General features: G+C 41.0%; 2 protein-coding genes across 5 annotated transcripts; one reads left to right on the plus strand and one right to left on the minus strand.

Annotated features, from left to right (window-relative positions):
• Window positions 1-1,163: 1,163 nt before the first annotated feature.
• On the minus strand, window positions 1,164-13,018 carry trmu (tRNA 5-methylaminomethyl-2-thiouridylate methyltransferase). 2 transcript variants are annotated; one of them, XR_013789007.1, is made up of 12 exons: window positions 12,788-13,018; window positions 10,698-10,863; window positions 10,361-10,467; window positions 9,282-9,404; window positions 8,250-8,422; window positions 7,439-7,492; window positions 7,298-7,364; window positions 6,117-6,217; window positions 5,880-6,024; window positions 5,467-5,549; window positions 2,327-4,048; window positions 1,164-2,265 (listed from the first exon to the last, which is right to left on the minus strand). XR_013789007.1 is itself a non-coding variant. In XM_079494579.1 (11 exons), the coding sequence occupies exons 1-11, from the start codon at window positions 12,867-12,869 to the stop codon at window positions 3,911-3,913; spliced, it is 1,239 nt and encodes a 412-aa protein (XP_079350705.1). In that variant the 5' UTR covers window positions 12,870-13,018; the 3' UTR covers window positions 1,164-3,910. The 2 variants fall into 2 exon arrangements, 1 of the variants encoding a protein (XP_079350705.1); XM_079494579.1 differs by having other exon boundaries at window positions 1,164-4,048.
• A 3-nt stretch (window positions 13,019-13,021) lies between these two features.
• LOC306916625 (phenylserine dehydratase-like) lies at window positions 13,022-23,655 on the plus strand. Of its 3 annotated transcripts, XM_079494580.1 has the most exons (8): window positions 13,124-13,167; window positions 13,291-13,405; window positions 14,676-14,856; window positions 16,835-17,016; window positions 18,997-19,127; window positions 20,261-20,409; window positions 20,518-20,607; window positions 21,772-23,655. In XM_079494580.1, the coding sequence occupies exons 2-8, from the start codon at window positions 13,373-13,375 to the stop codon at window positions 22,011-22,013; spliced, it is 1,008 nt and encodes a 335-aa protein (XP_079350706.1). In that variant the 5' UTR covers window positions 13,124-13,167; window positions 13,291-13,372; the 3' UTR covers window positions 22,014-23,655. The 3 variants fall into 3 exon arrangements, with proteins under 3 accessions (XP_079350707.1, XP_079350706.1, XP_079350708.1); XM_079494581.1 differs by lacking the exon at window positions 13,291-13,405 and having other exon boundaries at window positions 13,022-13,167; XM_079494582.1 differs by lacking the exons at window positions 13,124-13,167; window positions 13,291-13,405 and adding an exon at window positions 13,610-13,715.
• The last annotated feature ends 30 nt before the right edge of the window (window positions 23,656-23,685 follow it).

Here is a 23,685-nt window from a genome sequence, read left to right on the forward strand (position 1 = left end):
ATTTGGTGTAGATGGGGGAGCACACCAAGTCAGTACAATTATGGCCCTGAGGAAACTACAGTGGGTTATCATGATATAATTTAGTTTGGGCTATATACTATGACTTCTCTCTGTGGTGGCTTCATGGACTGTTTTTGTAGCCATACTGCTTGTCTGGGTTACCAGGTGGTAGGGTAGGTAGAAGTCCACCACCCTCTCACTCACTCACTCACGCGCGTCGCACACGCACACACCCCCTCTCTCTCTAAACCAGATATTTTTCAAGTTAACAGTATAAGCTACCACAATGTAGAAATATAGGCGTGCAAGTTACAACTAGACTAGAGTGGTCTACCGTAGGCCTACATTTTTTACTTATTAAGTAGACTATAACGAATAACGATATATATACTGTTCCAAACAGTAGGCTAAATAACAATAGTCTGGACATTGAAACTTCAAGGAAATAACTGGTAGGCGGCCTACATTAACCTGCCGTTTCCACGACACCATTCTACTACAAAGCTGGCACCTGAATGAAACACCGCCATAGTGTTATTGCACTGACTAGTATAGAGTATAGTCACGGAAATGGTTCAATTGTTGTACATGAAGAAATGTATTTGCGGTGATTCTGGTTCAAACTGGCCAGTTGGCTGCCACCGTGACCTCACGGATATGTTGCTGTTATTGGATTGTAGGCCTAATTAGCCTATTAATTAATGCATCAATGTGTGTTCACTTTAATGCAGCTGGTAAAGGTGGGCTGATTTATAGCCTAATTACTTGCTGCTGGGTAGATAACGCAATCATTTATCCGTTAATTTATATTTTAGCTTAGGCTAATCAAAATCTGCCTATTTTTAGTGCAGCAAAAAGTAGTGTAGGCTATAGCCTAATCTGAGCCTACTGGAGTAGAAGTTTAAAATAGGCCTAAATAATAATAATATTAACATTAAAATATCGAATATGATCAGTTCATTTGTTACACTAGCCTATTCAATATTTGTTGTTATGACACCTCCATGTGTGACATTGCTAATCACTAAATATCATGATGTATCTTATAGTGTAATAGCGCTCTCTTGTGGTCAATTGTGTACAAGAACGTGCCTATTAATTTCAGCTATGTGGTTCAGAACAGAATGCTGAATGTCATTTATGAACAAATAAATTAAAACATGTCTCCATAGTAAGTTTATTCCCTTGAGTTTAATTTACACGATCAATTATTGACACTTTAAGTTTATATACAGGAAAGAAGTCAGTTAATCCAAAATTACAACTGCATGAAAAAAGATATTTCTTCAAAACTAGGATTTTCTAAACGTGTCACATTCTAGTAACATTTCAAAGAATCAACAGTAGCATTGTGTGATCACAGAAAATCAATACAGATTTTCAAAGTAGTATGAATTCTGGAAATGTAAGGGAATTGTACATTTGTGCTGGGGCGTTTCAAATACCAGTTTTAATGGGAAGCGCTGTACTGAAAACGATTGATTCCAAAGCCTGTTTGTCCAATGCGCTGATAGCTAGATCTCAGTGTAACAAGGTAGGACATTCCTGAAGACAGCCATGAATTTCACGAGACACATGCAAAGAAGACTGGAACCTTGCAACAGTATAGTCTACGTAGCAGTTTCTGGTTTAGCATTAAACCAAAAATAACAGATCTACAAGTGCACAACATGCAACTGTTATTTACGCTGAATGTTCGCCGATTATGATGACATGCCTAGAATAGGTCCAACATGTGGTTCAGGACACATTGCAAGGTGTTTATCACCAAAGAAAGGTGACAAAAAGGTAACTATCTAAACACATGTCCACTTTATTCATGTATCATTTTGTACTGTACGTAGTTTGTAGGCACTTCTTCTTAGTGGCAGAGCTCTGGGGATGACCACTTTACTGGATGGTCCGTCCAGCCGTCCATCCAACACTTTACACATTTGGGGCACTTATGAACCACTTAAACCAGGGCTGGGCAACTGGCGGCCCGGGGGCCACATGCGGCCCCCACCTTCATTTAATGCGGCCCTCAGGTTAATGTCAGAATACTGATATAATATTGGTTTCAGCGGTTTACAATTCCACGACATGCAAAACATGACCCGCTTTAATTACTTCAGTCTAAATTAGTAGCTCAATGCTTCAACACTCGTATAATTAAAGGCATTTGAAATTACATAAAAATGTTAATTTTCAGGATTCCAATTAAAAAATAGCAAAACATAATGCAAGATTTCAATTCGAATATAGCAAAAATAGCCGATCTACAAGCTCAAAACGCGTCGCGCTGCGACGCGTTTTGAGCTTGTAGATCGGCTATTTTTGCTACGACTAATATATGGCCCTCTGGAGTGAGTGTGGAAATATAGTGGCCCTCTCCATCGTCAAAGTTGCCCACCCCTGACTTAAACCCTAGTTATGCTTCACCATATGATGGTGCTGCTACATGGGAAATAACCTACATTGTAAAATAAATAAAATAATAACAAAAAGAAAATAGCCCATGTTATGTACAAGCTCACAATGCTGGTTCATTTCACACATTGAGATTGTACATATCTGACTGTTTTCTATAATGGCGTGGCCGAAATAGGGATGCTGCTCAAACGGGGTAAGTGCACATATAATAACATGTAATATTGTCTTGGCTCTGCCAGTATGTGCTACCACACTAAGGCCATCTCGTTGCAGTGATGGTCTGCTGTCCATTCTAACATTCCGTCACACAGTGACTCAATTCCATACTTTGTGTGATAAACCACAGCCAGGGGTCGGGTCATCGATATGTCCGCGTCCGTGGCAAAGACTTGGAAAATGTTAGATTCTGTTTAACACGCGATGCATACCTTGGTTAGAGATACCAACAAACCTACAGTCCATAAAACGTGCTGCGGGTTAAAAAATCATTCGTGGCTCCTGACATGTGTGGCAGGTTAAAACTAATCCGCGCTGCGGGTTAGTTGACTCATTTGTCTGACTCATTATAATGTTCTTATTTTGATCATAAGACCCAATTACTGAATGTTCTTCAGAACATGTATCAGGGCGAAGGTAAACTTTATTGTCCACAATGGGAAATTTGTCTTGGGCTGACACTTATTTACCAGGACACGATGGCACATTATGAGTCCAACCAGTACTAGTGGTTCTAGTACTCGTGGTTCTCAAATGTTTTATTTGCAAAGATCCCCTTAACCCATTTAGGCCTGACGTCGAAATTAAAAAAAAATAGTTTTCTAAATCATGACAATTTTCGGAAAGATTTGAGGCACATTTTAATGATTTTTCAAAAATAGCAGACCTACAAGTTCAAGCTTCAAGCTTGTAGATCTGCTATTTTTCAATAGCTAAATTATAACAATGTTTAAAACACCAAAACGGGTTCCCGCCCCAAAATGGGTTAATGGTTAATGTGGTTAAACGCTAACGTGACATGGATGCGTTCCAGGTCTCAATGGATTAACCCATTTAGGCCTGACTTCGAATAAAATTAAAAAATGTCTTCTGAAAGAATATATATTCAAAGATTTGTGCCGCATTTTCACTGGTTTTTAAAAAAATAGCAGACCTACAAGCTTGTAGATCGGCTATTTTTTTATAGCTAAAGTACAACATAATGCTTAGTTAAAACACCAAAAGGGGTTCCCCCCCAGAATGGGTTAATTCTGAGAGTGTATGAATGTAACCAAATGTAAACCATTTTGTGGTCACTCAGGGATAGATTTGTATGTGTTTCTGGTAATATTACTGTCCACTCATTTCGTATGTCCATGGCAAAACATTATTTTCTTTTACCAAAATGTCCACCACAAGCCAGCATGGTGATGATGCGTTAGTGAACAGTGAGTTGTTCCTTAATGAACAGGGCGTACTGTATGTCCACTGCATGTCTGTTAGGGAAAGTAAAGAGCCTTTCTCAACTGGCTGGTTCAGGAGTTTTCTGTGTGGCTGCCATCATACGCTCTCGGCCCCGCTGGAGTGTGTGCTCGCTGGGGCCCAAACGCATGATTTTCCCACTGCCGAGACACTCGTCTCCTTTGTAGAGCACAGCAAACTGGTGGAGAGAGAGAGAGAGAGAGAGAGAGAGAGAGAGAGAGAGAGAGACAGATAGGTGAACTGGATAGTTAGGGTAAACACACGCACGCACGCACAACCACTCTCATCCTTGTGGACGGGAGCCTAGAAAGACTGATATTGTTTTCAAAGAGCAGTGGCGCCTTATGGGATACAAATACATTGCAAGACATTGAGGCATACAAATAACAGGTGTTTCTTAATTAGTTTGATCAGAGCAGAACACAATCTCCAATCAGCGCTGATTCACAATAGTGTCAGTGTCAGTGGGATGTTGCGTGTCAGCAACAGGGATGTTGCGTGTCAGCAACATCCCACTGACAATGTGCAAGTTTCAATGCCCGTGACATCCATATCTAACATAACAAAGACAACCTCCTACTTCCACTATATTTGGAGGCCCATATCATAAACGGACACAATGAAAGAGGAGGTGGTGAAATAAAATGCACTAGCCTACTGTTCTTGTGGTGTTGGCGTTTAATTAGGACCAACATGCTAGTCTCTTAGTGTCAGCCGTGACTATTCTGCCGATATGTCAAACTTGCAAACCAATTTATTGTGCTGCCGAATAAACACAAAGGATTATGGCTTCAAAGCACAGGCCATTATATTACAGATAGCCCCGTGTAATGTGTAACTAGTCAGTCAATCAGGCAGGCCTGATTCTGAAATACAGTTGAGCTGTGAGATAACATGTTATCATTTTGATAGCAGTGAATCAAATGATCCCCTGTACTGTTAAGATTATATTTTATTGAGACGCACTGACCACAAACCATTTCAGCACTAATAGTCCACTGCTGGATAACACTAGATGGCTTCTCATGGAATTTGCTGTGCACCTTCATGCTCCATCATTTAGCTGGGGACCACCCAGGAACTTTGCAACACTCGACACTGCATCTCGCTCGCATTAGCTTGCTTTGTGGTGTCTCTCGTGACTCAAGTTCGCTTGAACGGGGCGCCTCCATCGTGGTCTAAAACTATAGGGCGAAAGTCCAGCTCACCCGGGGAGGAAAATCTAGTTCGCTTGTCGTAGGCAAATCTAACTGTGTCCCAAAAATAAACAAACGACCAGGTATGTGACTCTGTGTCGTATGATATTGATAACACTTGTTTGGAAAAAAATAATTTGTCTTCAAATTCAGTCAGTTGATGCTTCATATCCATATGAGTAAAATCGCTTGGGTAATTAGTTTATTTGTGGTACACAGTTCTTATATGATGCGATCTGAGATTTGCCTATGGAAATTCCAATACCTATATTGGATATATATTGGATATAATAAGATATTTAATAATCTAATAAGCAGAGGGTTAGTGTAACAAAAAAATATCATCACCACAGTACAATAATATTGTTCTGGAATCTCAGCCAGGCAGAGGAGTGGTTACCTGTCCAGGTGTGAGAGCTCTGATTGGCTGGGAGAGCATGATCCACACGGTGCCGTCCATGTTGAGGGTCACAGTGCAGGGAACTGGAGAGCAAAGTGTTAACTCCGTTACTATGACAACACATCTTTTAACCCATTTAGACCTGAGGACGCAAATTTTCAAAAATAGCAGATCTACAAGCTCATAGCGCGCCACTCGGTGGCGCGCTATGAGCTTGTAGATCTGCTATTTTTCAATAGCTAAAGTATAACACAATGCTTTAAAACACCAACAGGGGTTCCCGCCCAAAATGGGTGGAAACAAGTTGTGAAATTGTAGATCAGCTATTTCCACCGAAGAGCCAAAAAATATCACTTAGTCATATCCTACCATGAATTGTTTTTTTTTTTATATTTCTCTATCTGGGGACTCACCGAGAGGCATCTGGTGAATGAATCTAAAGTGACACTCCATCATCTTGGTCCTGATCAGTCCCGGGGGCGGGTCCACCGCGAGCCAATGGAAACGGTCCGTCCGCACCGTGTCGCGTAACAGAGCCGAGTGATTGGTGGTAGGACCCTGAGGACAGAATAAACGAGATGACATCAACACGATCATACGGATTATGATCCAAAATCCTCAGTGTTCATTTATCCGTACAAACGTCTCACCACAAACACGTCTCCAGTAGTGATGTCTTTGTCCACTACGAACCAGGCTTCTCTCCTGCCTCCTATCCTGGCCCTCTGTCCCAGAGTCATAGTGAACCAGCCTGGATGCATTCGACAAAGATCAAATTATAGCAGTGGTTCTCCAACTTTTATTTTCAAGTAGTTGACCCGATTTGGAAACCATTTGTACAAATTAATAACTACATTGTTATTTAGTCGCAAGCTCTTGTTAACACTTTCATTGGTTCAATTATTATTTTTTTAATTCAAAATAAAAATAATAGCTCTGGCACCCCCGTGGCCTGACGGGTTGTAGGTCTGCTATTTTACATTTTGCGTGGCACTGTCAAATCAAAGTTCTAAAAAAAAAAAAAAAGATGAAAGGTTGAAGTTATCACGTTAAAATGTACCACAGCCATTACAATTACAAATTTGTTATACTTTACTTCATGGTGGCTCAACTAATTACAGGTATGAAGTGAGAGTGGTGATAAATAATACTTTCATGAATGTTCTCAGTGATCATTTCTATGGAATATTAAGCAACAACTAGGAAACAAGTCGTTGATGTCAGGTAGAAATACTGTGATCGATATACATGTTTTTCTTTTCCTTCCAGAAATGAATGCCCTATTTTATACTTTAAACTCATAGGACAGTCACAGTGTCACGCAAACATAGCTAACAACACTTTGCGATGAGACGCGTTGTGACTGCATCGTGATGCAATGTGTTGCACTACTACTAAATTGTGGCCTATAATAGTAATAGGCCACAATTTATATAACACACCCAAAATAGGAATGTGGTTCCTATTTTGGGTCTCTCTGTGAGTATTATAAATATTGAACCAATGGAAAATATTAACAAAAGTTTGTGACTAAATAATAACTACATTGGATATTTCCTGAAAAGTAATGGTTTTTAGACAATGTTAACCCATTCTGGACGGGAACCCTTTTGGTGTTTTAACTAAGCATTATGCTATACTTTAGCTATTGAAAAATAGCAGATCTACAAGCTCATAGCGCGCCACCAAGTGGCGCGCTACGAGCTTGTAGATCTGCTATTTTTGAAAAATCGTAAAAATGCGGCACAAATCGTTGAATATATATTCTTTCAGAGCGAACGTTTTTCCGAATGTTTCTAACCCCAACACCTCAAGAAGAACATATATGTACCTTTATGCTGTCCCATTATCTCTCCATCCTCAATGGAGACAAAGTTCCCTGGCTTTGGTTCTAGGTACTGAAGAAAAACAGCTCAATAAAGACACGGGAGATTTAGTGCATTTTACGTTTAAATATGACATTATTTCTCACCTCCAGAATGAACTCTTCAAACTTCCTCTCTCCAATGAAACAGATACCCATGCTCTGGAAACACATTCACATGTACACAAAATATGTAATGTTTTTAATATCAATACATTGTTTAAACAACAGGCGTACACACAGTCGTTTTCAACCTTTTTTCATATCAAAGCCCATTGTGTATTCAGCATTTGAGCCACGGACCACCATTAAATGGTGGGCCGATGAGATGTAATAAGATATAGGCGCGATTCATACTCCTATTTTAGAGCCAAATAAAAGTCGGTTCGGCTCTGTAGAGCCTACAATGTGACGTCATTTGAGGTTCGGGGGGGGCGGGTACCGTCCTAAAGTCGGCTCTTCGGTGCTACTGAAAATTTCTGACGAGCCGAAATCATTTCGGCACTACAGCGCCGAAACAGCGGTAAAATAGGAGTATGAATCGGCCCTTAGCCTCTCAGACCCAAAATGAAGGAATATTTTGTTGTCATTGGATACGATTTGTCCACAATTCCATATTGATGTTGGTACCATAGGAGAGATAAGAGGCAAACGTTGATCAAGATAATAATTATTTTACATTCTCTAATTGTGTAGACTTCTTTTAAATTAAGTAACAATAATTTCACTCTTGAGATGAAACCACGTGGACCCAGAAGGTCCCGGGTCCATTTGGTTTCATTTTACGCTCTCAAGAGTTAAAGATCTATAAGGGTCCTAGGTTACCAACTTTCCATCATTTAGCTGGGGACCACCTGGAACCCCCTCAAGGACCACTGGTTGAAAACCACTGGTGTACAGTTTCTCCACTTTGGCCAACCTCTTTCTTTTTGAGGACGTGATGGAAGCCTGCTTCTGCAGCCATCTTCTTTACAAAGTCCTTTGTGAGTCCAGCCAGAGGGAACATGGTCCGTCGCAGTGCATCCTGGGAGATCTGGCTGAGAAAGAAGGTCTGGTCCTTCATCAGGTCTGCCCCCTTGTATAACCTCACAGCTGGCAGGGAGAAATATTCAGAAGAAAAACAATGTTTGACCCTTCAGGAATCCACACATTGTACTTCCTCCTTCCTAAAATTACTATCCAATTGCTATTGATTGCAGGTGACTTTTATACAAAACGCTTGTATAAATAAACAAAATTGATTTTGAATGACTTCCAAACACACTTTGAAATGAGAAATCCTGAGAAAACATTTTAGCCATGTTTTAACCAATATAACAAAACTACAGACTGTTATTATCACCATACAATTCAATCCTTTTTCTGGTTTTCTGTCACAGTGTACAACAGCATGTAAGCACTCAACTCAACTAAACTATTTATATAGCACATTTATCATGACCAAGTCAACCAAAGTGCTGTACAGGTTAAAGGGCCACTTCACCCCTTTTGCAACCAGATCTTATTTTAATGATGTTTGGGAGACAAGAAACACTTTCCTGGGGTTTTTATGTGGGTAATTTGTGTTTTTAGATATTTCAGTATTTCAAAGTGTCCATGGGCTCCATGATGTCATGGACACTGGGCTCAGTTATTTCCTGGACTACATGTCTCAGTAAAACAGCCCTCCCCCTATCCACAAGGAGGAGCAGTGGACCAAAGCATTATGGGAATTGTAGTCCAGGAAGGAAGTGAGCCCAGTGTCCATGACATCATGGAGCCCATGGACACTTTGAAATACTAAAATATCTAAAAACACACATTACCCACGTAAAAACCCCAGGAAAGTGTTTCTTGTCCCCCAAACATAATTAAAATAAGATCTGGTTGCAAAAGGGGTGAAGTGGCCCTTTAAAAGAAAACAAAGAGCACTGTGCGAGAAGAAGCATAGCAAAGTTGTACAAACACGTACGGTTTGTGATTTCAAAGCGATCCCTGAACAGCGTGGTGCGAGGAGCCACGTGTTTCTGTTGGAAGATGTCCTCGTCTTCCTGCGACGTCCTGGCATAGTGGCCCGTTGCCATGGCGTCAGCGTCTAAACAAACCAAGCAGAGCTGAGCAATGTATGTCAATTCTCCAGTATGACATACTGTTGACAATGTCAATAAAGTAATTTGAAGCAGCAACATCTTGATAGTAGTTCGGACATCATTGCAATTACCTTTCTCCATCGGGGGGAGAGACTTAAAAGTTGTCAAATATTTAAAAAATCACACCCGTGTGAACCGAGTGGTGCAACTCCCCCCCCCCCCCCCCCCCCCCCCCTCTCTCTCATTAGCAGGCAACAGTGCAGCACTATCTCTCTGTTTCTGACACAACAGCACCACTTTTGCCCCTACTGGTACTCATAGTCACACACATAGTCACATAGTCAGAAGAATAGTCATAGTCATAGTCAGGAGAATCCCATACTAAAAGGCTTTCTTACTTTTCTTTGTAGTTGTTACGTCCCCACCAAAGAGGTCCAGGTGTTATTTTGTGCAAAAGCTCCTTATTGGCTATTTCCCCTACCATAAGCCCTATATGAGTTGCATTGAATTGAATGGGAATTGAATGGGGCTATGGGGTGTTGTGCTAATTTGCTTATTTCCATCGCTCAATTTTTTTTTTTGTATATATCCTCTCTTCATAATGTAAATAATATCCCAAGCGGCACACTTTACTACTTATTTTGATGGAAATAAGCGAATTAGCCCCATAGCCCCATTAAATTCCCATTCAATTCAATGCAATTCATTGGGGGCTTATGGTAGGGGAAATAGCCAATAAGGAGTTTTTGCACAAAAAAACCACCTGGACCTCTTTGGTGGGGACGTAACAACTACAAAGAAAGGTAAGAAAGGTAAAAAAGCCTTCTAGCATGGAATTCTCCTTTAACACGGACATTGCTGTTCCTTGGAGTGGTTGCACCACTCAAATATCAATGGAATTAATTCATGTTCCTGAGCACAAACATCATAATAAATCAGTACATTCTGCACGACTACATACCCAATGTGTTGACAGCATACTGGTGGAAATGTTTGAATTTGATGTGCTTGTTGCATAATATGTCTGGGTTAGGGGTTCTTCCCATTTCATACTCCTTTAACAGTTTACTGGCGAAAGAGAATGTGGAGAAAACTGTTATATGCGAGACAATTCACTTCAGACATTGAAAAGACATTAGCGTGTTGAACGGAAAGAAAAGTACAAACATAATGTGCCGATCTACAAGCTCACCATACATTGCATTGTAGCTCGGCTGTGTTTTCAAAATATATATAAAGGCTGAATCATTATTATTATTATTATTATAAAGGCATGTTTAACAGAAATATGTCTATACCTGAACACTTCATGCCAGTATTCTTTGATGTAGGACACTTGGTGGAAGGCGATGTCCAGGGATTGACACACTCTGTAGGCATCTTCACAGTCCTTATCTGAAGTGCAAACTCCTTTCTCATCCAGGGAGTCCCAGTTCTTCATAAAAACTCCAGTTACATTATAACCTTCATGTGGAAGAAAAGACGCAGAAATATGTTTTACTTAACCCATTTTGGTGTTTTAAGCATTATGTTATGCTTTAGCTATTGAAAAATAGCAGATCTACAAGCTCATAGCGCGGCACCGAGTGCCGCTCTATGACCTTGTAGGTCTGCTATTTTTGAAAAATCGTGAAAATGTGCCTGAAATATATATTGTTACAGAGCGAGTTTGTAACTCAAATATTTGCTACTGGGTGCCCCTGGAACAACATATTTTCAGATGGTGGTCGGCGGCCAATGTCATTATATTTTTTGGGGTCCTTGACATGAAATATTGAGAACCACTGATATAGAAACATGGGTTTTTCAGAAAACTGTCAGGATTTAGAAGACATTTTTAAAATGTCGACGTCAGGTCTAAATGGGTTAAGTTACTGCATTGGATAGAGCAACAATATGTGTGTCTGTAGAAAACAGACTCAATATGGTGCCAGTTTCTCTAATAAAATACTAATTCTAATTATTCTAATATTCTGTTACATTGATTTTGCATCCTACTTAATTGCACTGTGGGACGGGTGAGCCGTCAGCTGTGTAAGCTCAATACAATATCACAGATACAAAACAACTACAATGAGTTGTCATTCTTTTTAATGTTCTAAAAAAAAGTGACTTACTTAACTTAATTGGTATTGTATTTTATATCATATTGTTGATTAGTCACCTTTACAACGGGATATAACAGCTAAACCTGCTGCCACACCTGAGCCTGTTCTGTTCTTTGTCTATATAGTAGTGTCTATTTGTACGTCTCTAAATGTTTTGATGAATTGAACATGGTGGACTTGTTGTAAACAAGTGTAATGCTTAATTGGGTCGTCCACTCACAGTTAACAGCCTTTGTATTGAGTTTGTGCTTGAAATGTACTGTAATTCTGCAAACTGTTAATACAATTTTCAATCAATCAATCAATCAGGTGTGTGACAGGTGTGGGTCCTGCAACTTTGTTGAATTTGTGTGTGCTCTAAGCAGCAACACTGCCCCGGTGCCCCCATAGAAAGATGCCACGTTTGTCCCTTCAGGATAAGGACCATGCAATAGGGCAAGTCAGTGGAAGATGGTGTACTGTTCTGTTACGCAGAGTGGTAGCACTATTTGGTGTCAGCCCTGGTACCATTTCAAAATGTGTTCCGTGAGACTGGAGAAGTCAAAGACAGACTGCAAAGTGGCCGTCCCAGGCAGACAGATCTCTGTCAAAGTTGCGGGACCTGTTTTTGAGGAATTTAGTTCAAGAGCAGGGTTCATTCGTCGTGCGATGTTGTTCAGTGTCACCAGCTGCCTATAATTGTCTGATCTTGTGTTCTCAAGTCTGATACATTAAGGTTGTTGTTGTTGCTGCATTACAAGAGTCCACCAGATGGAGTGCTAATACTACCTGATTGTGGTGCGCCAAACATCTCCAACTGTTAGTATATAATACTATAATACATAGGCCTTATGTACATCATATATATACATTAATGAAGTTTAATTTATTTATTTAATATATTGATTCTATACATCCTTCGTTCTTATGTATGACTAGGCTAGTGAAGCTCAATGCAGGACAATTATGTCAGTCAATTGTTGCAAGAAGTATTTATTTAGTTTTATTTTATAATTTGGCAATTTAATACGACTACCGGTATTTAAATAATGAAGACTAGACTTATTGTATAGGCTACCATTTATAAATTCCTGTCGTCTAAACCAGTCCTGTATGAATTATTATGCATGTGCAGATTTGTTTTAAATTAAAATTATTCAGTTTTTGATTGTATTTGCCACAGACAGTTATAGTCATGGAGTCAGATATATTAACAGACTGACTGACCATAAAACAGAGAGATTGAGTCATTAGTTAAGTCATTAATTTCCTTGGTACAGACTGTTCTTGCAGTTTCTTACCCCTTCGTTTTAATAACAGAGCGGCCACAGAGCTGTCGACACCTCCAGACATCGCACACACCACGTGTCTAATAAAACCCATGTTTTCGCAAATGAATGTCGTACGAATATCTATATTTGAACTAGCAACAAACACTAAAACTAATAAAACATTGGGCTATGGTTGTGGAGGCTCCCATGTAGGCTGCCATGTTTGTAGTGCGTTTCAGAATTAAGTCCGGCTGGAAACAAGTTACGATGGTGCAACGTTCCGGATGTTGCGGTGAAATGTATGATGTATCCGTGCGCTGTCAGATGTTTCAGTCCAATGTCTCAATTTTTGGAGTGTCTCGCGAGGAGCATACTACTAGTAAATGCTTGTGCATCTGACATCTTCAAGGGTAATATAATAAAGTTACCACTCATTATATAGGGCTTGGCTGGATGCTTGTCACGATGATGATGCCAGTTGTCTCCATTAGCTTGATATTTTCTCTGTCATCACTATCTGTCATCTCCATCAGATCTCCATATAATTGATTGATCAGGATCAGCCTGATCCAAATATGGAGATTAAGGCCTACCCCCGAGGCCTACGAACGATTCATGTCTGATATCTCCATAGGCCTACTGGATTCAGTGAGTATAATGCATTCGTTACAATATTTTTCCATATTAAGGTATTTTGAGTCCTATAAACCTGTTCAGCTCCAGCGTTTTCAGGATTCTTAAGTAGTCGACTCTAGACTCAGTGAGTCTACAGAATAACCTAGCATTTAGTCGTCAATTTGCCTTTTATTTAGAATTCCATTTACGGATGCAGTATCTTACTAAAAGGTTTTATTATGACGTCCATGACCGGAAATTCTTGTAAGCGCTGACTTGCTTGACAGTGTTGAAATCGCAGCACTGCATGTAAACATCACGCCAGTCATATGCAAATAATAAGGTATGTGAGATTGAAAATCCATTTGAAACCAAAAACGCCTAGATCCTGTTTTACTGACTTACGTATAAATTATTCATGAATGTACCTTAATAATAAAGTTGAACTTGCACATCACTTGTAGCGTACGGACGGTGGTCAGATTATGTCCCACTATAGCCTCACGTAACCTTTGGAAAGTCTGGTTTCCATTGACTGTCCAGTGCTTAGATCCGGTTTAGAGCCCGCCTTTGGTATCCGGTAATGTGTACACGCACATACATACAAGCATACAAACCGTTTCCGTATCCCCACTCGGACCGGATGTTCAAAGTGATTTATCCCAATCAGTTTTCACGTACACAAGTTTGGTAACTTAAGTTTCATAGCACATCTGTTGTGACAAATAATGAGCAAGATCCAGTGGGATTTTATCAGCATTTTCCGAGAGTAAATGTTAAATGCTGTCTTAATTGTCATCAACTATAATACAGTAATACATTGTCAAGGGTTCTCAATGTGGGGTGAGGCTGTGAGGGGATCCCTATAGCTTTTGATTGATTGATTTAAGTATTTATTAACATTTTGGAAAATTACAGTACATTTCTAGTAGGCTACAACTCAATACAAGACTGTTAACTGTGGACGGCACCATACAGCATTACACTTGTTTACAATAGGGTCCACCAACTGAATGGTAATTCTAAAGGATTTCTGGACGAAATTACTGTGATTGTGAAGTGTAAATGCTTTATCATGGTTTGTCCACAGTTTTTGTATTGACTTTATTTCACAGTAGGCCTATTCTACATACTGTGAAATCAATCAATCAATCAGACTATAGGCCTATTATTAAAAAGAAGGAAAAAAGGGGGGGGGGGGGGGGGGGGAAACGTCACTGTAACCTTTGCTTATCAAATCGGCCTAATTTATCAAATTGGGGACGTTCTTGAAATGAGAAACACTGCGAATGAATCTTCCCAGATGGAGGCCCCAGTGTCAGCGGACAGCGTTACTCTGGAGCTGCTGAGAGCAGCCAGGGCTACTGTGAGGGCCAGTCCCTTGGGGGTCATTGAGACCCCCATGATCCCATGGAGCCAGACCACACTGCCTCCCTGTGGCCCCTGCAACATCCACATCAAGATGGAGAACATGCAGAGAACTGGTAACTAGCCCATTTAGGCCTGACCTCGAAATTTAAAAAAAAATCTTCTAAATCCTCCAGTTTTCTGAAATAAATATTTTCACGATTTTTCTAAAATAGCAGACCTACAAGCTCGTAGCTATGAGCTTGTAGATCTGCTATTTTTCAATAGCTACATTATAACATAATGTTTAAAACACCAAAAGGGGTTCCCGCCCAAAATGGCCTAGTACAAACCAATCGACACCACATGAACCCTTGCATCACTATTCTGGGGCGCTCATGGAGCAAAAATGGCAGATCTACAAGCTCACAAATACGTTGCAAGCTTGTAGATCTACTGGTTTGGGCTGAGAGATTTGATGTCGATGGAACAAAAGAGGCGACCTGGTATAGAGCCAAAGGCAACTCGAGTTTAAAGCTTTCCATCCATCCATCTTCAACCACTTATCCATAGTCGGGTCGCAGGGGCAACAGCTCCACCAGAGTGCTCCAGACTTCCCTCTCCAGAGCAACATCAGTGACTTCCTCGTGAGGGATTCCGAGACGTTCCAAGGCCAGTGAGTCGATGTATTTCCTCCAACTGCGCCTTGGTCTGCCCCGGGGTCTCCTCCCAGTGGGACGTGCATCGAGGACCTCCCTAGGGAGGCGCCCGAGAGGCATCCTAACCAGATGCCCGAACCACCTCAGCTGACTCCTTTCCAGGCGAAGGAGCAGCGGTTCTACTCCGAGTCTCTCTCGTGTGACTGAACTTCTCACCCTATCTCTAAGGGAGATGCCAGCCACCCGTCGAAGAAAACTCATTTCGGCCGCTTGTATTCGCGACCTTATTCTTTCGGTCATGACCCACACTTCATGACCATAGGTGAGAGTAGGAACGAAGGTTGCTCAGTAGACAGAGAGCTTCGCCTTCTGGTTTAAAGTTTAAAGCTTTGTATTGTGTAATTGTTATGTATTTATTTGTATGTTGTGCTCCAGCTATTTTTGACTACTGCATTCAGTGCATTGCATAACACGTTCTAAAATATGGAAACTATTGCTATTATTAGGTTCTTAGCTTACGTATGATTCTTGAAGACTATTTTCCAAGATTTATTTCCATGTGTTGTCAAGTCACTCTGGAGTCTGGATTAAGATCGTCTGCTAAATGCCTAAATTGTAATTGCTGCTACAGTAAATGCTAATACATTTTATTTCTATGTGATGTGAACTTTTATTGTTGTCTTGTGCTGTAGTTGTACAAGTTAATGCAATTTTGCAATGAAGTCTTGGACGATGAATCGGTTCTTAGTTGATAGTTTAGCATTTATCATTATTTCCATCTGGTGATTTTTGAGGCAGAAAAGCCAAAACAATTGTTTGGGAGATTTATCAGTATTGGCCGATTCTAATGTTTTTACATTAATTCGCGTCGGTCCGATTGTCTTTACAGATAAACAAGTCCAAAGTAACAGCTTGAACAGATCTACAAGCTCACAAAGTCACAATATTAAATATACGGTATTAAAGTTAAATCTGACTTGCCTAAGCCTGCAGTGAAGATCTATACCCTGTTACATGCATTTTTCAGAATGGACAAAATTATTTTGAATTTTTGAATACCGAATGAGATCATATCGGTAATATCGGTTATTGGCCATAACAGCAATTAATTATATTGGATATTGATATCGGCCAAAATATCTCATCGGCAGATCCATAGTTTTTTGTTGTTTGCAACAGTGGTTAGTTTGTGTAGACTCTTCTACCAGTCAACATATAGCAGCATTTGGCTGGTGTCTTTGATTGATTCATGAATTTATTAACAGATTGGAGAATTACAGTACATTTCAAGCACAACTCAAAACAAAACTGTTAACTGTGGACGACACCATAAAGCATTACACTTGTTTACAGTAGGGCCCACCATGTTCAATTCATCAGTTGAACTTGTGTTCATTAGTTTAACGATGCAATGATTGACTACAGTGAGCGTCTCTTTATTTTCTATATTTGACAGGCTCATTTAAGATCCGTGGAGTGGCCAATCAGTTTGCCAGGAGAGAGAAAGGTGGCCATTTTGTCACCATGTCTGCAGGGAACTATGGGAAGTCTTTTGCGTACGCCTCAAAGCACTACGGGTCCAAAGGCAAAGTTGTAATGCCAGAAACCGCTCCAACATCCAGGTCCACTCTCATACAGGTCAGAGGTTAGCCTTGATCTACTGCTAAAATGTAAACTGTGACAAACCTAGGTCATATCTACTAATATTATAAGATACTGTAGTATGTTTTATAAAGTTAGTGAGGTACAGTTATGTTTATAATATGTCGTTTTTGTTCGGGTAGCTCAATCTGTAGATCGCTAGGCTAGCCTTTGGATCACAATGTTTGTTCTGGGTTCGGGGGCACCGCCAACTTGGCATATATGAGTAGCACGGCGTGTCCGGCAACTTGGCAAGTCGTGCAGTAAGTACTGGGAGCTGATGGTAGGTGTTGCGCTCAACCTCAGCAATCCATCTCTCGTGTCCTTGGCTGATACCATGCAGCTCAAAGTGCTTTACAGAGCAACAGAGAAAAAGAAAAGAAAAGGCATAAAACAACATTAAAATAATAGCAGTAATGCAATACAGTGAGGACATGAATAACAATAAGGATTTTAAAAGCTCAACTAAAAGCAAGAGTGCAGAAGTAGGTTTTGAGCTGTGCTTTAACATTTTCTACAGAGGCTGCCTGTCGAAGGTATAGTGGGAGTTTGTTCCACACCATCGGCCCGTAGAAGCAGAAAACTGCTTCACCGTGTTTTTTAGTTGCCAAAAGGCATAATCCCTCTAATGTCACATTGACATGACAAACATCTTGCATGTTTGTTACAACTATTAAAATGTCCATGACAATTCAGTCATTTATCAGATGCTCAATGACATGGACCCCAGTCAACCAACATCAGGGTACATAGTTAAGTAACTAGATTGCTAAGAAAGCAAGCATGTGCTATAAAATAATTAGACATCAAACCTGGCATGTATATGTATAATAGGGATGTAATGAAAATCAATACAAATCTAAATGATTGATCGGTCATAACAAGCCAAAACCAAAGCAAAGTGTGCACACTGCAATTATAACAAGAGCCACTAGATGGCAGACATTCCACAGCGTGACTTACATTTTTTAAATGAAAATATTTGGATAATTGTGACACCCATAATATATGAATAAAATAAGTAGCCTCTGTGAGTTTCCAGTTTTCAAATCAGATGTGAGCTTAGGCTAGACATTGCTACTATACTGGTATACTCAAATCATTTAGTTAACTGTCCTGTCAACTGTTTATACAGTAATAGTAATAGTGTATGCATTAATTTGTTTCACTGTTCTTTATGTGCACCACTGTGCTGTGAAACTGTATATTGACAAATTATATATTGGCACAAATTACACCAATACATTCTCCCATGCATGTATTGTAAAGGCCTATTCATAGTTGAGGTTTCGGCGGTCACCTCCCTCTGCTCTGCTTTTTGGTCCCTTTTCTGTTTATTTCCTATCCTAGCGGGAGAACGAGAGAATAAAGGAATTAAATAATAGAGACGGGCTCTATTATTTAATTCCTTTATTCTCTCGTTCTCCCGCTGCTCTGCTTCGGGAGTTTGTTTGTTTCGGGAGCTCAGGGGAGGCGGGGAAACGGGGGGAGCTACGGGAGGCAGTGTAGCGTTGTGCTGGCTATACTGAGAGCCCGTGAACCCTGCCTCCCCGTTCCTCTGTCCCCACACACACACACACACACACACACACACACACACACACACACACACACTCGTCACGGACGGACAGGAGGACAGCACTGCCCGGCTTTGCTCCATGGTGGTTTTAGGTCGAGCTGAGCTCTCATTGCAACTATTATAAAGTATACTATAGCCAGCACAAACATAACAACTTCTAGACCAATCACATTGACCAATCACACGTTTCGGTGGTGAGTAAAAACAGAGAGAAGGGCTGGGGGAGAGCGGTGGTTTGCTCTTCAATGCGGCTCAGTGTCGTGACGTCATGTTGTAGTTTCCGGCGATAGCGGTGGTCACCTCATCACCGAAAAACTCAACTATGAATAGGCCTTTAATGGCAAGCATTTTAATGAGGCAACATTGTTATTAGATTTTGTTTGTGTGAAACTCCTCAGAGTTTTGGCGTGGAGGTGGAGAGAGTGCCCACGTCGTGTATGATGGATACAGTGAACCGCTGTATTCAGGAGAACAGCATGACCTTCCTCCACTCCTACGATGACCTGGATCTGATAGCGGGTCATGCCAGGTAGGGTCAGTACTAGCCTGGCTAATAAGCCAGACCGAATCAGCCGTTGGCAAAAAAAAATTGCCTGCCGGCGGATTACGGTCTGGAGAGGCTCAATTGTACGCCCATTTCCTACACCAGAGAACTGGTGTGGCCAATCGGGACACGGTACGCAATATGGGCGGGCTTTGGTACAGTGACGTTCAATGCTTGAGAACTAGCTCTGACCAATTGGGTCAAAGACAAAATGTTTGAACCCGCCCCCCGGGAAACAAGATCCATACACAGCATCTCCAGACTGAAATACCACACGACAGTGTGATTTGAGTCTGGCTTATTAGCCAGGCTAGGTCAGTACAACCCAAGACCGAAAGGTCGATAATAAGAGTTTTATCCTGATTTGTCTCTCTTGGGGGGGAAAAAAAATGGGTCCAATATTTAGTTCAGTGAGTCAGCCTTGCTCAAGGGCAGTTCAATAGTGTTGAGGGAACGGAGAGTATTGGACATTCACTTCCTCACACAGATTGTTCCTGCCAGTCTCGGAAGATTGAACCTTTTGGCTACATTAGCTGAGAGAGAGATGAAGCTACTACTAACGTTGCTTTTCTATTTTTATGAATCAGTGCTATTGAACACCTTTTAAGTCTGTCTATGGGTTTGACAAATATTGAACCAATGAAAAGTATTAAAAAGCGCTTCTGACTGATTAGAATATCAAAGTCAGATGGATAAAGAACCAATCCCCAATTTAATGGTCAAAATCCACTCCACTTGAACTGTATTTGGGTAAAGTGATAGTATCTGACAATGTATAAAGTCATCATACCAACTTGGATGAGGTTTTTTAGAACAATATTTTGGACATGGCAGGTTTCTGCCCGACAGCAGAGATACACTATAGGCCTACTGTATAAAATGTGGTTGCAGATTGAACTTTTTCATAGATTCCATAGATGGTTTCATAGACTTGGTTGACAGCACTAGCATCAGTGTTGAGTAAATTAATGTTTTTTTTCCTGATATTTAACCACTGAAACCCTCAATATCGGCTATTTTGGGCCCAGCCTTAGAGAAGACGTGTGAGCCTGATGCAGTCTTGGTGTGTGTGGTGATGTACATACATGGTGGTGATGACTGTAAATGTGTGTGTCCAGTCTAGGTTTTGAAGTCCTGGAAAAGATGGCTAAACCTGACGTTGTTGTGGTGTGTTGTGGAGGCGGAGGCCTGCTGGCTGGTGTTGCTGCAGCCATCAAACTGTCAGGCTGTCACCAGACCAGGATCTATGGAGTGGAACCAGAAGGAGGTACAATTGGCAAAGATAACACGACGCTCGCTCAGTATAATTAGAATTACTATGCATCTGTTGGCATTCGGATGATTTAATGTGTTGAAATGTTCTGTTTTGATGCAGCGTGTACCATGTACAGAAGCTTCATTGAGAATCGGCCAATGGGTATGGACACCAGAAGCATCGCCTCAGGACTTGCACCACCTTTTGCAGGTAGCTGAATAGCAGAATTTGCTGGTGAAGTACTCTCTCAGAAACAATAAAAAAAAATGTATACACAAACACAATTGGCCTGTGTTCGGGGAAGGAGGCCGGGCGGGCAAGGTGATATCGGTCATTGAAGTGTTGGGAGGGAGGAGTAGGGCGAAGGCCCTACCTCCTCCCTGTCATCTATGACATCATAGATGACATGATAGATGATATGACAGGCTCACATCCGCACTCATGAACTACATTCAAAAGTCTTTAACCCATTCAGGCCTGACGTCGAAATTAAAAAAAAAAAAAGTTTTCTAAATCATGACAATTTTCGGAAAGATTTGAGGCACATTTTAACGATTTTTCAAAAATAGCAGACCTACAAGTTCGTAGTGCGCCACTCGGTGGCGCGCTATGAGCTTGTAGATCTGCTATTTTTCAATAGCTAAATTATAACAATGCTTAAAACACCAAAAGGGGTTCCCGCCCAAAATGGTTTAAGGTTATTGTAGCAGTCAATTTATATTCGGGTCGGGAGGGGGCGGGGCGGGGGTTCACGAGACATTGCCAAAGCATTTCCGGGGGTCCCCGGCCAAAAACGTTGAGAACCCCTGATCTATGACATCATAGATGACATGATAGATGATACGACAGGCTCACATCCGCACTCATGAACAACATTCAAAAGTCTTTAATAAGCAGCAGCAGTAATGACGGCCGCGTTTTGACCTGTTGCCCTACTTTATGTCAACATTCCACCGTGTGGTATTACTGGAGACATTTTCCATTTGGAATTCAGAAACATCAGGCCCATTTTCAGTGATGGTCATCATTTGCAACCATTTTTGTCACCATTCATTGCTACTGAGCTTTTTCCCCTCAGCCGCCAGGCTGCTAAATGACTCTGGTTTCCCTCCCACCCCTGCCCCCTAGGGAGTGTCACCGGACATTTTTGGACATTTTGTTCCATCAACTCTGCATTTTATATTTATACTTCCTGCACGGTGTTGTATTTGTGTTGTTGTTGTTATTTGTGTTACATGTGAAAAAAGGAAAAATGAATGCACACACGCTAATGTCAAAACAAATTCCTATGTGTTTTACACAATGGCAAATAAAGGTATCTGAATCTGAATCTGAAGTCCTTCACTTGATTCATAGTTGGTGTGTTTTATCCAGGCACCCTCCCGTATGAGCTGTGCAGACGCTTTGTGGAGGCCATCGTCCTGGTGAGCGACGAACAGATCAAGATGGCGGTGTCCACACTCTACAAGTCGGGTCTAGTGGTGGAACCCTCGGGGTCTGCTGCATTCGCTGCCATCGTTAACGGCAAGATACCCGACATGGAGAACAAGAATGTAGTGTGCATACTCAGCGGTGGGAACATTGGCAAAGATGAACTCACTCATTTCCCTGATTGACAAACATAGTACTTACATTCACCTATCTGCCTCTCATGTTTTTATGTACGTGCTTATCCTAGTTTAATATAGCAGAAATAGTTTTTCTATCACATCCTGTGTATTGGATAACATGATTATGAATGGACTTTATACATTAGAGACACAACATCGGACTGTAGACTAAAGCTGCGTTCAGACCTGGATAATTGGAGCGGTGCGACTACATACAAAGTCAATGCAAAGACGAGAAGTTGCGCGAATGGGGCGACGCAAACGAAGCGAACGGCTGCCTGGTAACTTCGCCCCGGCTGGAAAAATCCAACTGAAGCAACCTTTGTGCCCCCCCCCCCCCCCCCCCCCCAACTGAACAGACCACCGGGACTCATCGGTGGAAAAAGCAACATACAAACCCTTTGCAAAGACATAGGAACAAATTTTGCTGCTCATAAATGATTTAGTAGCAGCAATTATGTAAAAACAAAAAAAAAGAATGTACCGAGCCGTCTTGGGTGAACGAGCGTGTCCATTTCGTTACACTCCCAATTAATGTGTCTACTACAGCCAATCGGCACGCGACGCAAGCAAATTAGGTTTTGTCATTGTTTTTATTTTTTTTTGCTGCGATTGAAGTGACTGGAAACAAATATATATCTTCAGATCTGAACGCAGCTTACATTAGACATTAGACATTAGACATTAGACATCCATTCAGACAGTAAACTAGGCTAGCCTATACATTAGACATGACATCCATTCTGACAAAGTAGATTATGCATTATACACAAAACACGATCCATTCAAACACTAATAGTACACTAATTAGACAGATTACATCCATTGAGACAGTACTGCTGTACGCTAGACATCCATTCTGTTCTACCCTCTTCAATAATGCTTTATGTTCATATTAGAAGTTTAGAACACATCACTTGTGTTTTGATTTGTAGGACACTGTCATACTGATGATGCACCTTTATTTTTAAACATTGTAAGAATGATAAATCACACATTGAGCCGTAGACTGTACATTAGATATTAGACAACATCTAGACAGATGGTATTCTACATGTTACTTACAGCAGTGGTTCCCAAAGTGGGGTCCGGGGACCCCCAGGGGTACTTGAGGGAGTTCCAGGTGGGACCCAGCTAAATGATCATTTGGAACCACATGGACCCTTATGGGTCTGTAACTCTGAGAGTGTACAAATGGAACCAATGGTTCGATTTGTACGCTCTCAGAGTTAAATTAGCATTGATTTTACAATATAAATTGGGGGTCCCAGAGATAGAAATGCTATTAAATGGGGTCTGTAGACTAAAATGCATGTCAAACTGGGTGTCCTTGAAATGCAACGGGTTGAAAGTCACTGCTAGAGCCGTACAAATCTTATCTTATGGGGGTCCCTGGCATATCTTTTCAAACGGGGGCTAATTAGTGTCAATTTGGGGGGTCCTTGACATGAAAAAGATTGGGAACCACTGACTTACAGCATGCATCCATTGGTAACTGAATAAACCTCAATAAAGGTAATCAGAATATAATGAGTTTGATGTATGTACCAAGGCGCCGCTGGCATAGCTGTTGAGGCGGTTAACCCATTCAGGCCTGACGTCGAAATTAAAAAAAAAAGTTTTCAAAATCATGAACATTTTCGGAAAGATTTGAGGCACATTTTAACGATTTTTCAAA

The sequence above is a fragment of the Electrona antarctica genome (assembly GCF_951216825.1).
Source record: "Electrona antarctica genome assembly, chromosome: 23".
In the NCBI taxonomy this organism is placed as follows: Eukaryota; Metazoa; Chordata; class Actinopteri; order Myctophiformes; family Myctophidae; genus Electrona; species Electrona antarctica.

Excerpts from the sequence above, each read along its gene's own strand:
- LOC306916625 (XM_079494580.1), top strand. The coding sequence starts at position 13,373 with ATGTCTGATATCTCCATAGGCCTACTGGATTCA. Across the intron at positions 17,017-18,996 it reads CCAGGTCCACTCTCATACAG|AGTTTTGGCGTGGAGGTGGA; the intron begins GTCAGAGGTTAG and ends GAAACTCCTCAG. Across the intron at positions 20,608-21,771 it reads ACTTGCACCACCTTTTGCAG|GCACCCTCCCGTATGAGCTG; the intron begins GTAGCTGAATAG and ends TGTTTTATCCAG.
- trmu (XM_079494579.1), bottom strand. The coding sequence starts at position 12,869 with ATGGGTTTTATTAGACACGTGGTGTGTGCGATGTCTGGAGGTGTCGAC. Across the intron at positions 7,493-8,249 it reads ACGTCCTCAAAAAGAAAGAG|AGCATGGGTATCTGTTTCAT; the intron begins GTTGGCCAAAGT and ends ATGTGTTTCCAG. Across the intron at positions 5,550-5,879 it reads CATTCACCAGATGCCTCTCG|TTCCCTGCACTGTGACCCTC; the intron begins GTGAGTCCCCAG and ends TTTGCTCTCCAG.